The 15,659-nt window shown below is 37.2% G+C and overlaps 1 protein-coding gene across 4 annotated transcripts in view; it reads right to left on the bottom strand.

Annotated features, from left to right (window-relative positions):
* Window positions 1–2,213: 2,213 nt before the first annotated feature.
* LOC105470263 (coiled-coil domain containing 14) overlaps window positions 2,214–15,659 on the bottom strand; it is a 54,406-nt gene continuing 40,960 nt past the window's right edge. For 3 of the 4 annotated variants that reach the window (XM_011722060.2, XM_011722061.2, XM_024789263.2), the window contains one exon: window positions 2,214–4,180. In XM_011722060.2, the coding sequence (XP_011720362.1) occupies window positions 3,241–4,180 (940 nt within the window). In that variant the 3' untranslated portion in view covers window positions 2,214–3,240. Of the gene's footprint in view, window positions 4,181–15,149; window positions 15,224–15,659 lie in introns of all 4 variants that reach the window. The other variant, XM_071092339.1, reaches the window with a different exon arrangement.

Genomic DNA, 15,659 nt, shown 5'->3' with positions numbered 1-15,659 from the left:
TTCCATGTAGTTGGAGCAGGCCTTTATCACTTTTAAGGCACTTGAGAAGTAAAATGCCACCATTAGTGAAAAGCAAAGGTTTCTGATTTACTAAACTCCAGGGGTGGTGGGAATAAGGGAAGAACATGTGCTAAGTACTTCTTTGGTTCTTTAGCCCTGTCCCTAGGATCTCTACAGTTGGTCCAATAGCATCAGATTCTACCTTTTATCTTCAATGGTGTTCACAAATACTAAATTCATTGTAAAAGGTTGTACATTACCTCCACAGATCAAAGACAGTAAAATAGTGACAAAATGCCATAGGATGGTTCTCATTCCATGCTCAATACCTATCAGGAGACATGAATTTCAGTGTGTCAGAGGTTAGCAGATACTCTGGAGATCTACTAATACGCTTTGTGCACTCTAGGACATCTGAAAAGGCTGAGAGGGCTGGGATCTGGGACCAGCCTGACCTTTTGGAGACTATGATGGGGCAGTAATGCTGACTCCTGCTGAGATGATCTAAAGACGACTGAGAATGGACACTCTCCTCCCCTTTTTATTCTAATGAAGACAATTTGGAACTTCACTTTTCATTTTAGACACTGCTTAGTGTGTCTCAAACTGATTAAACTGAAAACCTTGGAGTCATCTTTGATTTTTCTGTCCTCTTTAGTTCCTATTAAGTCACCCAGCTGATTGAAAAATTTTCAATTTGCCTCTCCTTTTTCACTTCTATTGCCACAGGATTATGTCTGAACTACTGCAACAGTTTTCTAAATGGTCTCCAGTCTCTCCCTCCTCTAATCCTTCCTATTTACTATCACTCTATGACATTTTAAGAATACCCAACTTCGCGGTGGCTCAAGCCTGTAATTCCAGCACTTTGGGAGGCCGAGACGGGTGGATCACGAGGTCAGGAGATCAAGACCATCCTGGCGAACACGGTGAAACCCCGTCTCTACTAAAAAATACAAAAAACTAGCCGGGCGAGGTGGCGGGCGCCTGTAGTCCCAGCTACTTGGGAGGCTGAGGCAGGAGAATGGCGTAAACCTGGGAGGCGGAGCTTGCAGTGAGCTGAGATCCGGCCACTGCACTCCAGCCTGGGTGACAGAGCAAGACTCCGTCTCAAAAAAAAAAAAAAAAAAGAATACCCAACTTCACCTGGTAATCCTCAATTGAAAACAAAAAAACAAAAACCACCACCACCAGATACCCAAATACTCCAATGACTTAATGTTTAATGGATACTCCTCAGCCTGGAGCTGAAGACATCACACAACTGATCCAAATCTTCTAATTGTGTGTTTTTCATTTATTATTACCACCCCATCCCCACCTCTGTTTCAGTCAGGTTGGTCTACCACCATCCTAATATACTAAATTCAATCCCCACATTTTGATGATACTGACTTTCTAAGGGGGAAACATTTAAGGCTGTTCACAGGATTACCCAAATCCTATGTATTCTTCCAAATGAAGTTGTCTCTTCTAGGTCCTCTTCTACTCTTGGCTTCCTTCTGTTCTAAAGTTCTATAAAACTCACTATCTATTCCATCCATTGTGCTAGGTTCATATTCCACCTTGAAATTTAACCAAATTCTTTCATGTTTCTATTTCATGTGCATGTCTTACATCAAATACTAAGCATCTGCTGAAGGTCCCTGAAGAAATTTCTAGTCTCATTTGCTTCTTAAACTATTAATTTGATTATAACAATCACTAATTAATTAAACCCACAAGGGTTTATAAATTTCCTTTGCATATAAGGATGCCTGTTCCACGTTAAGGGCCAAATAGGACTATCTTCTTGTATTACCATGTAATCTTAAGATTCTACTTTTGCATATGAATAAGTTAAATATTTGAGAGTAGACAGATGACACAATTTTCTTATTTTTTTTATTTCTGAACTTATTTGTTAAAGAGTTGTGGCCTATTACCTCAAAATAAGATGCCAATAAATTAATTCATGAATACTAAAGAAAATTAAAGATGCTAATGGACTCTTGTGTGAAATAGTTTAGAATTCACTTAATAAATTTTTAGACTTAAATCTCTATCTGGAAAATCTGAACATATCAAAGAGACTACAGCTGGGTCCTTCAAACGCTATAGCACTAACACCTAAAAAAAAAAAAAAAAAACCAAAACAAACAAAAAAACACGAGCAGGTTCTGGGCCTAGGAGAACACTCTTTAATGATAAAGCCTGTCCAAGTACTAAAGACAATTAGAGTAGGCAGGTGACCTGTACAAAGTATTAGTGATAACACAACATTCAGCTTCCTAAGAGTTAAAATGTGCTGCTTACATGAAGGGAGATGATACTGAGCTAAGAAGTCGTGGTATAGAGAAGCAGAGAGATCAATCTACTTCATATTATTTATAGAATACAGAATATTATCAGCTAACATGCTGGAAAAAAAGTTGTTCCAAAAAGGTAGAATTACAATCAATGCCAAGATTTACAAATACCATCATGTTTAAATATAAGGACAAAAATAAACATTTCTTATTTTTAAAAAACCCACAAATTTCCCAAACTATAGCTTATCTGTTAGCACTCACCAGTCTGACTATTCTTTAAAGGCCTTAAAACATGAATTTGGAATAAAAACAAATAAAAGTGCCCAAGTTTTAAGAAGCCATATGTTAACTTAGGATGTTATCTATATATTTTTTAGACCAATCAATGCTTTTTAAGAGGTGTAGATACTGGTAACTTTTCTCTTTAAATAAATGTTTATATATCTCACCAACAACACTAGCCTGTGGCACATAGCATGTTTAATAAAAACACATTGCTATTAAAAAATATATATATATACTGAAACAGAAAAAAACAAAAAAACACAAAAAAAACACCTCCAGTTTCAACAGAAAAACTTACATCCAGAGATTCTTTTCCCATTATCTTTTAGGACAACCACAGAACTATTTCAACCTGTACCCTTAATCCAGCAGATACATCTTAATAAAAGAACTCTAATTGCTAAGTACTGAAATAAAACATTACTCACAGTAATTTCCCAGTTATCTACAACTTTCTTCTTGTAGCAATTGTCAACTTCTTAAGATGACTTTTTATAAGCTCCTCAGTGTCAATATATCCCAACAATACAATTAGTACTTGTACAATGTATTACTTCACACATAATTAATAATATAAAACATCATTTCACTAAAGAAAAATACACATTCAATATAGTCAAGTTCTAGTTTTAAAAAGAAGCACTCGATGAGTTTTCTTCTGAATTCATTTCTCCAGAAGACCAGTCCTTAAAGACTTCTGGAGTCTAGCTATGTTGGCATCTAATGCCGCAAGGCCATTTCTGAAGTCTTGTTCATCACGAGAAGTGAACGTTGAAAATGAAGAGATGCTCCAGTCAGACATCAAGTCAGAAGTGAAAACACTACCGTCACAGACAGTATTGCCTTTCACTTGAAGGCTGTTGCTAAGACAACCTGATGGGCCATGACATGCAGTTTGTTCCTCTGGCTCCTTGGTGGCAGCAGGGATCTTACCAATTGCTTCCTTTATTTTATTGAGGAGCTGTGTGTCCTTCATATCAGATGCTCTGGAAAGTTTTTCAGGTGCATCTTCTGCTTCCTTTGTTGAAGAGGAACAGACTACAGGTGTACACAGTTTATTTTCTTTTCCAGAGACAGCAAGTCCACTGTTGCTAACTAGCTGTGTTGTAGCTGCTCTTATCTGTGGCTGAGGGGACAGTCTCTTAGAAAGTGGTGATTTCTTTTCAGAAGTGCTTCTAGCAAAAGGAATGTAAATTGTATTATCCAAATTATGCTCATCTTCTATTAAAGCCATAGTTTCACTCCCTTCATCAGAATCTTGTTTTGAAAGGGCAGAAATAATTCCAGGTGCAGATACTTCCTCCGTGCCCCTAGTGTTACTATTTTGAGGGCTTCTGGAGGACAGAACATTTTCATAGGGTTTGTCTGGCTCTATGGTTTCCTCATTTTTAATTGTAGACTGTGGCTCTGAATGTGTAAAACTGTAATTTGTTTCTAACTTATTTAGATAACTCATTATGGAAGTGTGAGCAGGAGCTGGGTCATGTTGAAGTTGTTTATCATGAATGTTCAAGAGTGATCTGGTAAGATTATTCCCAGGCTTGCAGCGAGCACTGTCCACACTAAGATCGGAGAGAAGCTTTGCCATGCTAGTCTGTAAAGTTCTGTTAAGAAGAATTTAGAACACTAATTATTATTATTTTTACCTGTTTCTTTAATTCACTTATCTATACCTCCATCTTTAAAAAAGGGATTTGAGAGAAGTGTCCGGTTCTCAATATGAAAACAAGCGACTAGAAGCACAAAATCACAGAATGTGCTTTGGCAAGAGCATATAATTAAAATAACAATGATAAAATATGTTGGTCTGTATCAAATCTATCACTATGTCTAAAAATAGAGGCTCAGACTTTCTTTTTAAGGTATGGAGATATTTTATTCTTTTCTTTTGTTTTATTGAGATGGAGTCCCATTCTGTCACCCAGGCTGGAGTGCAGTGACATGATCTCAGCTCATTGCAACTTCTGCCTCCCAGGTTCAAGTGATCCTCTCGCCTCAGCCTCCCGAGTAGCTGGGATTACATGTGCGCCATCACCATACCACGCTAATTTTTGTATTTTTAGTAGAGACAGGGTTTCACGATGTTGGCCAGGTTGGTCTTGAACTCCTGGCCTCAAGTGATCTGCCCGCCTGAGCCTCCCAAAGTGCTGGGATTACAGGCATGAGCCACCACCAGCCAAGAGGGTTTATTCTTGAGCAGCACTACAAATTGAGCCCTAGAGTAAAAAACCGGCCTAACAAAGGTAGGCTAAGATACAAAGGGAAACACACTATTCATTTGTTATGAATTCTGTTAGAAATTATTTCCCTCCATTATATATGTTTGTGTGTGTATGTGTGTGTGGGGGGGTACAATATTAGAAAAAAAGGATAGTTAGAGATAATTATCTGGCATAATAGGTATAAGCAACAGCTAGGTACTGGAAGGGTGTATAAGGAAAACCACACAAGGTTTGAAGTTAGAAATGGAATCAAATCCCAGTGCCATCATTAGCTGTGATCTTGGGCAAGTCTTTAACCTTTCTGAATCTCAAGTCCCTCACCTGTAAAATGAAGATATTTCTGAACTTACAATGAAGATTAAATAAGATAAAATAATAAGGTATAAAGGTAAAGTACTTAGCGTGGTTTCAGTCTAAGTGGGTGTTTGTTTGATGGCAACCTTTATCAGTAGTCCTATTAAAGCCTTTTTTTTTTTTTTTTGAGACAGAGTCTTGCTCTGTCATCCAGGCTGGAGTGCAGTGGCGTGATCTCGGCTCACTGCAAGCTCCACCTCCTGGGTTCATGCCTTTCTCCTGCCTCAGCCTCCCAAGTACCTGGGACTACAGGCACCCGCCACAACTCCTGGCTAATTTTTTTGCACTTTTTAGTAGAGAGGGGTTTCACCGTGTTAGCCAGGATGGTCTCGATCTCCTGACCTTGTGATCTGCCCTCCTCGGCCTCCCAAAGTGCTGAGATTACAGGCATAAGCCACCACCACGCCCAGCCTATTTTATAATAAGAGTTTAGTCTATTTAAATTGAATCATATATGGTCTCAAAAATCAGTGAAGGCTGGGCACAGTTAAAAGGAATAGTTTCACCTCTTTCCAAGCCAGTTAAGTACCACACAGGAGGAGTCCCCTGGGCCTACAGTTTCTACCGCAGAAAAAGAAAGCTGGAGGTGAACACTCAACTGACTCAGCACTCCGGGATGCTTCTCAGGAAGCCCACTTGTGCATTACCCCACGTGTTCCTACAGGGCTAGACCATCCGGGGTTAGCAAAAAACAAAGAAGGGGATGGGGCTCATAGTGGCTACAGCACAGATCTTGACAATGACTCTGCATACCTGCCAATGGAAGCACCAGACCAGAGAGACCAGTCAAAAGCACTGCTTTGCAGAAAGCACAGTTGACAGGTTTGGCAGGGCCAAACCAAGTCCCTACCACTATCACACCCAAGCCTTCCCCAACCCTTAAGCAGAGTCTCAATTCTCTGCTTAAAGTTTTCCTAGGCCAGCAGGTAAGTATGCGGTGGCACCTAAGTGTAGAAGAGAGCATCTGGTCCCATAAGAACTGAGAGGGCGAGTGGTAACCCCACCCAGCCTCAGTACTCTGCTTATGGCTTCCCCGGACCCAGAAGCAAGTGCGCATTAGCATAAATCTGTGGAGGTCCGCATCTGGCCCTGCCAGACTCTAGTGACCCTACCTAACTTCACAGCTGTACATATAGTTTCCTGAGGCCAGGAGGCAAACCTGCATCCCTGCGTATCTGCAGAACACAGTAACTGGCCCTGCTCAATCTTAGCAGTTAAGCAGTGACTCCACTCTGCTTTGGAGTCCAGCCTGAGGTTCTGCCCAGGCCCAGGCAGGGAGGCAAACCTGTGACTGCATACCATGGAGTAATCTCTGGCCCTGCCTGTCACGAGTGGCTGGGCAGCAAACCCAGCACCATTGAAGCCCAGCCTGCAACCCTACCCAATTAGATTCTAAACAGCAGTAGCACTCAGCCAGGGAATATAGCCTGCAACCCTGCCCAAGCAAAGGTGATTGCAGAGCCCAGCCGGCAGCTCCACCTGACCTTGGAACCCAGTCAGTGGCCTCACTGGTTGATGGAGCATAGCCATTGGTTTCACAAGGCCATGGAGCACAGCCAATAGCTCCACTGACCTCAAAGCACAGGTAGCAGCCCAGCTAGAGCACCCAACAACAAGGTCTGCCTGCCTATGGTCACTACCAGATGGCTAATCCAGAATTGCAGGCTAAACAGTGAAGGTCTATCCCCTTCACCTCAGGTGAGAGGGGGGTAGGGCAGAAACCTGCAAAAGTTGGAAGAGGTGGCCACTTCTTCAAGTGCACAGACACCAATGCAAGGATACAAGGATTATGAAGAATCAGAAAAATGACACCACTAAAAGAAAGTAATAAAGCACCAATAATGGACTCTAAAGAAATGAGACCTATGAAATCAGAGACAAAGAATTGAGAATAATCCTCTCTTTAAAATGTTCAGGGAACTACAAGACAATACAGATTAAAAAATTAAATGAAATTTGGAAAACAACAAACAAAACAGTAAGTTTGACAAAGAAATAGAAACAAATTTTTAAAATCAAATAGATATCTTAGAGATAAAAAAATACAGTATTTAAACTGAAAAATTCAATAAAATACTTCAATAGTATACTTGAACAAGCAGAGGAATTAGTGAGCCTGAAAAGAGAACATTTAAAATTATCCAGTCAGAAGAGGAAATAAAGAATGAAAAAGAATGAACAACGCCTACAGGTATTATGAGACACCACCTGAGAAACAGGAGTGCCTGAAGAAAAAGAGAGAGAAAAATGGCCAGAAAGCATATTTAAGAAAATAATGGCTGAAAATTCTCCAAATCTAGGGAAAGACACCAACATTCAGGTACAGGAAGCTCAGAGGTCTCCAATCCAATTTAACCTAAAGAGAAGTTCACCAAGACACGACATAACCGAACCGTTAAAATTCAAAGATAATTGTTAAAATTCAAAGCAGCAAGAGATAGTAAACATCACACACTAGGGAGCCCCAATATGACTAACAGTGGACTTCTCAACAAAAATAACCTGTCAGCCAAGAATACTTTATCCAGCAAAACTGCCCTTCAGAAATGAGGGAGAAATAAAAACCTTCCCAGACAAATGCTAAGGGAGTTCATCATCAGTAGGCCTATCTTACAAGAATTGCTAAAATACATTCTTTAAGCTGAAGTAAAAGGTCACTAATTAATACCATAAAACACATGCAATTATAAAACTCAATGGTATAAGTAATACATAATCATATTCGGAATACTCTAGTACCTTAATGGTGGTATGTAAAGCAATTTTATCTCTAATATGAGGGTTAAAAGACAAAACTGTTAAAAACAACTATAGTTACACGATATAAATTAGAAAAAGACGTAAATTTTGAAATCAAAATCATAAAATGTGGAAGAGGGGAGTAAAAGTGTAGTTTTTGCATGTGATTAAAGTTATTATCAGCTTAAAATAGCCTAAGTATAAGATGTTTTATGTAAACCTCAGAGTAACCACAAAGCAAAAACCTACAGAATTTGCACAAAACATGAAAAGGATTCAAAGCATACCATCACAGAAAACCATCAAACCACAAGGAAGGCAACAGAGGGAGAAAGAAAGGATCTACAGAACAATTACAAAATAAATTACAAAATAGCAGTAGCAAGTCCTTGCCTATCAGCAATTACCTTGAATGTAAATAGAGTAAATTCTCTAATCAAAAGACAGAGTGGGTGAATGAATCAAAAACTGTATGCTGCTTACATGAGGCTCACTCTAAGGTAAAGCACACACATAGACTGAAAGTAAAGAGATGGAAAAATATATTCCACAGGAAAGCAAACCAGGAAAGCAGGGGTAGCTATACTCGTATCAGACAACAGACTTTAAGTCAAAAACTGTAAAAGGAAGCAAAGAAGATCACTATATAATGATAAAGGGGTCAATCTGCAATTGTAAGAATATATGCACCCAACATTGGAGCAACTAAATAATAAAGCAACTATTAAATGATCTGAAGGGACAGACAGACTGAGTGAGGGATTTCAGTACCAGGCTCTCAACATTGTACAGATCATTTAGATATAAAATCAATAAGGAAAACATTTAGATACAATTCTAACATTTAGATATAAAATCAATAAGGAAAATCAATGAGGAAACATCTCGAATTACACTTTAGACCAAGGGTGTCCAAACTTTTGCCTTCCCTGGGCCACACTGGAAGAAGAATTGTCTTGGGCCACACATAAAATACATTAACACTAACGACAGCTGATGAGCTTTAAATTTTGTCAAAAAAAAAAAAAAAATCTCATAATGTTTTAAGAAAGTTTATGAATTTGTGTTGAGCCACATTCAAACCCATTCTGGGCTGCATGCGACTCAGGGGCCATGAGTTGGACAAGCTTGGTTTAGACCAAACAGATCTCATAGACATAACAGAACATTCTATCCTACAGCAACAGAGTACACGTTCTTCTCTCGCGCACACAGAACATTCTTCAGGATAGATTATGTTAGACCATAAAATAAGTCTTAACAAATTTAAGGAGACTGGAATCATATCAAGTATCTTCTGATTCCAATGGCATGAAACTAGGTATCAATAAACAAGAGAAACTTTGGAAAATTCACAAACGTGGAAATTAAGAAACGTGCTGCTGAACAACCAATGAGACAAAGAAGAAATTAAAAGGATAATTAAATAATACCTTGAGACAAACAAAAATGAAAACAAAATATGACAACATTTATGGGATGCAGCAAAAGCAATTCTAAGAGGGAAATTTATAGCAATAAATGTATCAAAAAACAAAGCTCTCAAATAATCTAATATTACACCTTAAGGAACTAGAAAAAGAAGAACAAATTAAGCCCAAAATTAGCAGAAGGAAGAAATCAACAAAGATCAGAGCAAGAAATAAATGAAATAGAGACTAGAAAAACAATAGGAAAAAATCAGCAAAACTGAGTTTGTTTTTTTGGGGAAATAAAATTGACAAACCGTTAGACTAAGAAAAGGAGAGAGAAGACTCAAATGAATCAGAAATAAAAGGAGATATTACAACTGATAACACAGCAATGCAAAGAGATAACACAGCAATGCAAAGAATCATAAGTTACTATGAGCAATTATACACCAACGAATTATATAACCCAGAAGAAATGGATAAATTTCTATACAGACACAACTTACCAAACTTGAATCATGAAGAAATAGAAAGTCTGAGCAGATCAATAAAGAGTAAGGATATTAAATGTTCTTAATAAAGTCTCCCACCAAAGAAAAGCCCAGGACAAGATGGCTTCATAGCTTAATTCTAACCAACATTTAAAGAACATTTAAAGAAGGATTGAGAATTCCAATCCTTTTCAAACTCTTCCAAACATTCAAAGTGGAGGGAATTTTTCCAAACTTGTTTTACATAGAAAACACTGAACAAGGCCAAGAACAAGGCCATTATGACTCTGATAACAAAGCCAGAAAAGAACACTACAAGAAAAGAAAACTACAGGTCAATATCTCTGATGAACACAGACAAAAAAAACCCTTAACAAAATACTAGCAAACCAAATTCAACAACACATTAAAAGAATTATACACCATGATTAAAGGGGATTCATAAATGAGATGCAAGGATGGTTCAACATATAAAACCAATGAATATGATATACCACATTAACAGAATGAAGAATATAAAACTATATGATCATCGCAAAAGATGTAGAAAATGCACTTGATAAATGTCAACACTCTTTCATGAAAAAACTCTCAACAGATTCTGTATAGAAGGAATGTACCTTAACACAACAAAGGACATATATATGACAAATCCATAGTTAACATCATACTCAATGTTGAAAAGTTGAAAGTTTTTCCTCTAAGATCTAAGAATAAGGTAAGAAAGCCCACTCTCACCACTTATTTTCAACATAGTACTGGAAATCTTACCCAGAGTAATTAGGCAAGAGAAAAAATACAGAAGATAATAAGAAAGGAAGAAATGAAATTGTCTCTGTTTGCTGACATGATTTTATACACAGAAAATACAAAACACCAAAAAACTGGTTTGCTGATAAACTCAGTAAAGTTGTAGGATACAAAATCAATATAAAAAATCAGTAACATTTCTATACACTCACAACTACCCAAAAGAAATTAAGAAAAACAAGCAACAAAAAACAAAGTAAAATACTTTAGTGAAAATTTAACCAAGGAGGTAAACTATATATATATATACACGCACATATAAAATTAGTATTTACTAAATATTATTAGTATATACTAAAAACTATGAAACACTGATAAAAGAAATTCAAGAAAACACAAATAAATGGAAAGATATCCTGTGCTCATGATTGGAAGAAATAATATTGTTGGAATATTCATGCTACCCAAAATGACCTACAAATTCAACATAATTCCTATCAAAATTCCAGTGTCACTTTTCACAGAAATAGAATAAACCATCCTAAAATTCATATAGAATCATTTAAAAACAACCCGAAAAGCCAAATAAATCTTAAGTAAAAAGAACAAAGCTGGGGGCACCACATTCCCTGATTTCAAAATATATTAAAGGAATTGAAATCAAAACGGCATGAACTGGCATAAAAACAGACACGCTGATCAATGGAACAGGACAGAAATAAATCCATGTATTTATGGCCAATTGATTTTTGACAAAGGTGACAAGAAAACAAAATGGGGAAAAGTCTCTTCAACAAATGGTGATGGGAAAACTGGAGATCCACATACAGAAGAATGGAATTGGATTGTTATTTCACAATGCATACAAAAATATACTCAAAATGGATTAAAGATTTAAATACAAGACCTGAAACTGTAAAACTACTAGAAAAAAAACATGAGGGAAAAGCTCCACAACACTGGTCCAGGCAATAATTTTTTAGATATGACCTTGAAAGCACAGGTATCACAAACAAAAATAGACAAATGAAATCGTATCAAACTAAAAGGCTTTTGCACAGCAAGGGGAACAATCTAACAGAGTGAAGAGACAAGCCATGGTGTGGAAGAAATATTTGCAAAACATACTTGATAAGGGGTTAATATTCAAAATATATAAGGGACTCACACAACTCAATAGCAAAAAAGCAAATAATTAAAAAATGGGCAAAGGACCTGAGCAGACATTTCTCCATTTAAATGGCCAATATGATTAAGAAAAAATGCTCAACACTAGGGAAATGCAAATTAAAACCACAATGAGGTATCATCTCACACCAGTCAGAATGGCTATTACAAAAAAGATGAAAGCTAACAAGTGTTGATGAAGATGTGGAGAAAAGGAAACCCTTGTATATTGTTGGTAGGGATGTAAATTAGTATAGACACAATGGTAAACAGTATGGAAGCTCCTCAAAAATGTATAAATAGAATTACCATATGATTCAGCAATCCCATGTGTAGGTACATATCCACATGTATATGTACACATATATAATATGTATATATAATATATATACACACACACACACAACTATCTATATACACACACCCAGAGTATAGGCATTGTAGCATTATTCACAACAGCCAAGATATGGAATCAACCTAAGAGTCCTTCAATGAATGAATGAAAATTTCTTTATAGAAAACGTGGCATATAAACATATTGGAATACTACTCGGCCTTAAAAAAAAAAAAAAGAAAAAAAAAGGGAAAGTCTGTCATTTGCAACATGAGTGAACCTGGAGAACATCCATATGCTAAGTGAAATAAGCCAGGAACAGAAAGACAAATACTGCATGACCTCACTTATATATGGAATACAAAAAAGTTGAACTCACAAAAGCAGAGAGTAGAATAGTGGTTACCAGAGACTGGGATTGTGGTGGATGGTAGGGTATGGGAAATGGGGAGATGTTAGTCAAAGGGTACAAAGTTTCAGTTACATAGAAGGAATAAGTTTGTGGGTTCTACTAAACAGTAGGGTGACTATACTTTTTTTTTTCTTTTAGACAGAGTTTCGTTCTGTTGCCTAGGCTGGAGTACAGTGGTGCAATCTCAGCTCACCGCAACCTCTGCCTCCCAGGTTCAAGTCATACTCCTGCCTCAGCCTTCCAAGTAGCTGGGATTACAGGCGCCTGCTACCATGCCTGGCTAATTTTTGTATTTTTAGTAGAGACACCATGGTTTGTCTCTTAGATTGTTCTCTGTTAGATTGTTCCCTTTGCTGTGCAAAAGGCTTTTAGTTTGACACGATTTCATTTGTCTATTTTTGTTTGTGATACCTGTGCTTTCAAGGTCATATCTAAAAAATTTAGTATTTACCATGTTGGCCAGGCTGGTCTCGAACTCCTGACCTCAGGTGATCTGCCTGTCTTGGCCTCCCAAAGTGTTGGGATTACAGGCGTGAGCCACCATGCCTTGCCTAGGGTGACTATACTTAATAATAATCCAACATTGCTAAAAAAAAAAAAAAGTAAATTCCAAATGTCTCACTCCAAAATACAATAAGTGAGATGATGGACATGTTATTAGCTTGATTTAGTTATTTCATCTTGTTTACATATACCAAAACATCACTGTAGCCCATAAATATAATTAAAATATTGTCAATTAATTTTAAAAGAAGCTAATGAGTTGTTACTAAAACACAAAAATATATTGGAGAAGCATACCTTTAAAGGAATGCTGTAATGAATAATGACCCACTAATTAATTTGATCAGACTGCATACTGAAATTTTTATTTTTGTTTATTTTCAGTAAAGGAATACTTATATTGAGGTTTCTTTCCAGTTTTTTTAAAAAAAGTTATTGTTGCTATAGATAAAATCAGAGATGAAGAAAGGAAGGAAGGGACAATGACATTTAAAAAGGCTTAATTTCTGGAAATTAATAGCAATTACTAATCTTCTGATGTATAAACAGAATATGACTCACCACTATCTCTGAAATTAAAACTCTCTGTAAGTAAAGAGATACGAAAACGTTAAAATTTTAAAGGAAGGAATATGAGCACCTAAACAGTGACAAGTGGATATATTGGTATTTCTATTATACATAATTCAGCTAAATACACTGATTTTTAATACTTAGAAAATTGGCACCCTTTCATAACAAATGCAGGGTCCTTTCTAGGCTACTTATAAAAATGCTTTGTGAAACTATTCACTACTTATTTACTTAGATAATATTAAATATATTATTTAATTTATATATTTTTAAATATAAATATTATTTAAATTAGTATTTAAAATATTAATTTTCTTCACATTTTAATGGTTGTATAACATGTTGTAGAAAGATCTGGAAAAAAAGTGATACAGGCACATTTAAAATCATTAAAGGTTAGAGAAGGAAAAGAAAGATGGTTTGTGGTATTTCTTTGGACCTTCAGAAATTTTACAGAATCTCTTTTCTGAGAGATTATTTAAAACACACATACAAAAACCATATGCCTATCTGACTAAGGTGACTATGGGAAGAGTGAAGGAGTGGAAGAACATGTAGAGTTATCTGTACTGTCAGATGCTGGTGCTTTACACTCTAATGCCCAAAGTAAAATTAAAATGGTCACAGCAACCCACCTATAGTACTGGAGATGTTCCTAACCAACTGAATTGCATAGAGTGTCACCAAAGAAATTATGAATCAACAATGTGGATGAATTTAGATATAATTAAGCTCAGAGACTTTTTTTTTTTTTCTTAATTTAAAGAACAAAACAATGGCTGGGTGTGCTGGTAATCCCAGCACTTTGGGAGGCCAAGGTGGGAGGACTGCTTGAGCCCAGGAGTTCAAGACCAGCTGGGACAGCATGGCAAGACCTTGTCTCTACTAAAAGTAAAAAAAAGAACAACAACAAAAAAAAACCTGGGCACAGTGGCATGTGCCTGTGGTCCCAGCTACTTGGAAGCCTGAAGTGGGAAGACTGCATGAGCTAGAGAGGTTGAGGCGGCAGTGAGCTGTGATCGCACCACTGTACTCCAGCCTGGGTGACAGAGTGAGATTCTGCCTCAAAACAAAAAAAAGTATAAAACTGACATCAATGTATGTACTTAGAATTCTGAAGCTGTTACTAAATCTTTGGAAAATGTAGGGATAGTGTTAAACTCTACATGAGATATTGTGCTAAGCCTTCCCATCATGTTTTTACAATCATTCGTAAGAGTGCAGTCAATCTGACAGGTGAGCTAGTAGTCACGAGGCAGGATTTATGCCCAGCATAAAAACATGCTTAACAAAAATGTAAAAAACTGATAGGAAAATTCTTGATTCTTATGAAAAGGAGAGCAAAAGTCTATATCTAATATTCTAGACAGGGCCTTTTCTTTTTTTTTTTTTTTTTTTTGAGACGGAGTCTTGCTCTGTCACCCAGGCTGGGGTGCAGTGGCCGGATCTCAGCTCACTGCAAGCTCCGCCTCCCAGGTTTACGCCATTCTCCTACCTCAGCCTCCCGAGTAGCTGGGACTACAGGCGCCCGCCAACCCGCCTGGCTAGTTTTTTTGCATTTTTTAGTAGAGACGGGGTTTCACCGTGTTAGCGAGGATGGTCTCGATCTCCTGACCTTGTGATCCGCCCGTCTCGGCCTCCCAAAGTGCTGGGATTACAGGCTTGAGCCACCGCGCCCGAGGGCCTTTTCTAAAGGCAAATAGTAGGCAAGAATTAATGAACTTTTTTAGTTCCTATACTTTTGTTAGGATAAATGTTAAGGAAAAAAAGAAGCCTCCAATTATACTTTTTCATTCTGAATAAACAATGGAAAGGGCAGACTGCATGTTATTTTGAAAGAATGAGCAGGTACAAAAGTATCTCCAACACAGGTAGAAGAATCCCTCAATAATGGGGCATCTTTATTCAGAGAAAAGCTGTCCACTTTAAAACAGAAAGCAAAGCTGAAGAGGGAATCCAAAATCCTGGCTCTGGTCCTAGTTCAGACACTAACTAGCTGTGAAACTCAGGTAAGTCCCTTTTTTCTTTGGGCTTCCATTTCTACTAATTTCCAGGAAAGTTATACTGTTACTCTGAAAGATTTTTCTTATGTTTTTGTTACCAACTTTCTTAGTAAATGCATGGC

Source organism: Macaca nemestrina, chromosome 2, assembly GCF_043159975.1.
Source record: "Macaca nemestrina isolate mMacNem1 chromosome 2, mMacNem.hap1, whole genome shotgun sequence".
Classification (NCBI taxonomy): domain Eukaryota; kingdom Metazoa; phylum Chordata; class Mammalia; order Primates; family Cercopithecidae; genus Macaca; species Macaca nemestrina.
Note: the sequence above shows the minus strand (reverse complement) of the source record. Positions and strands in the feature narration are given on the sequence as shown.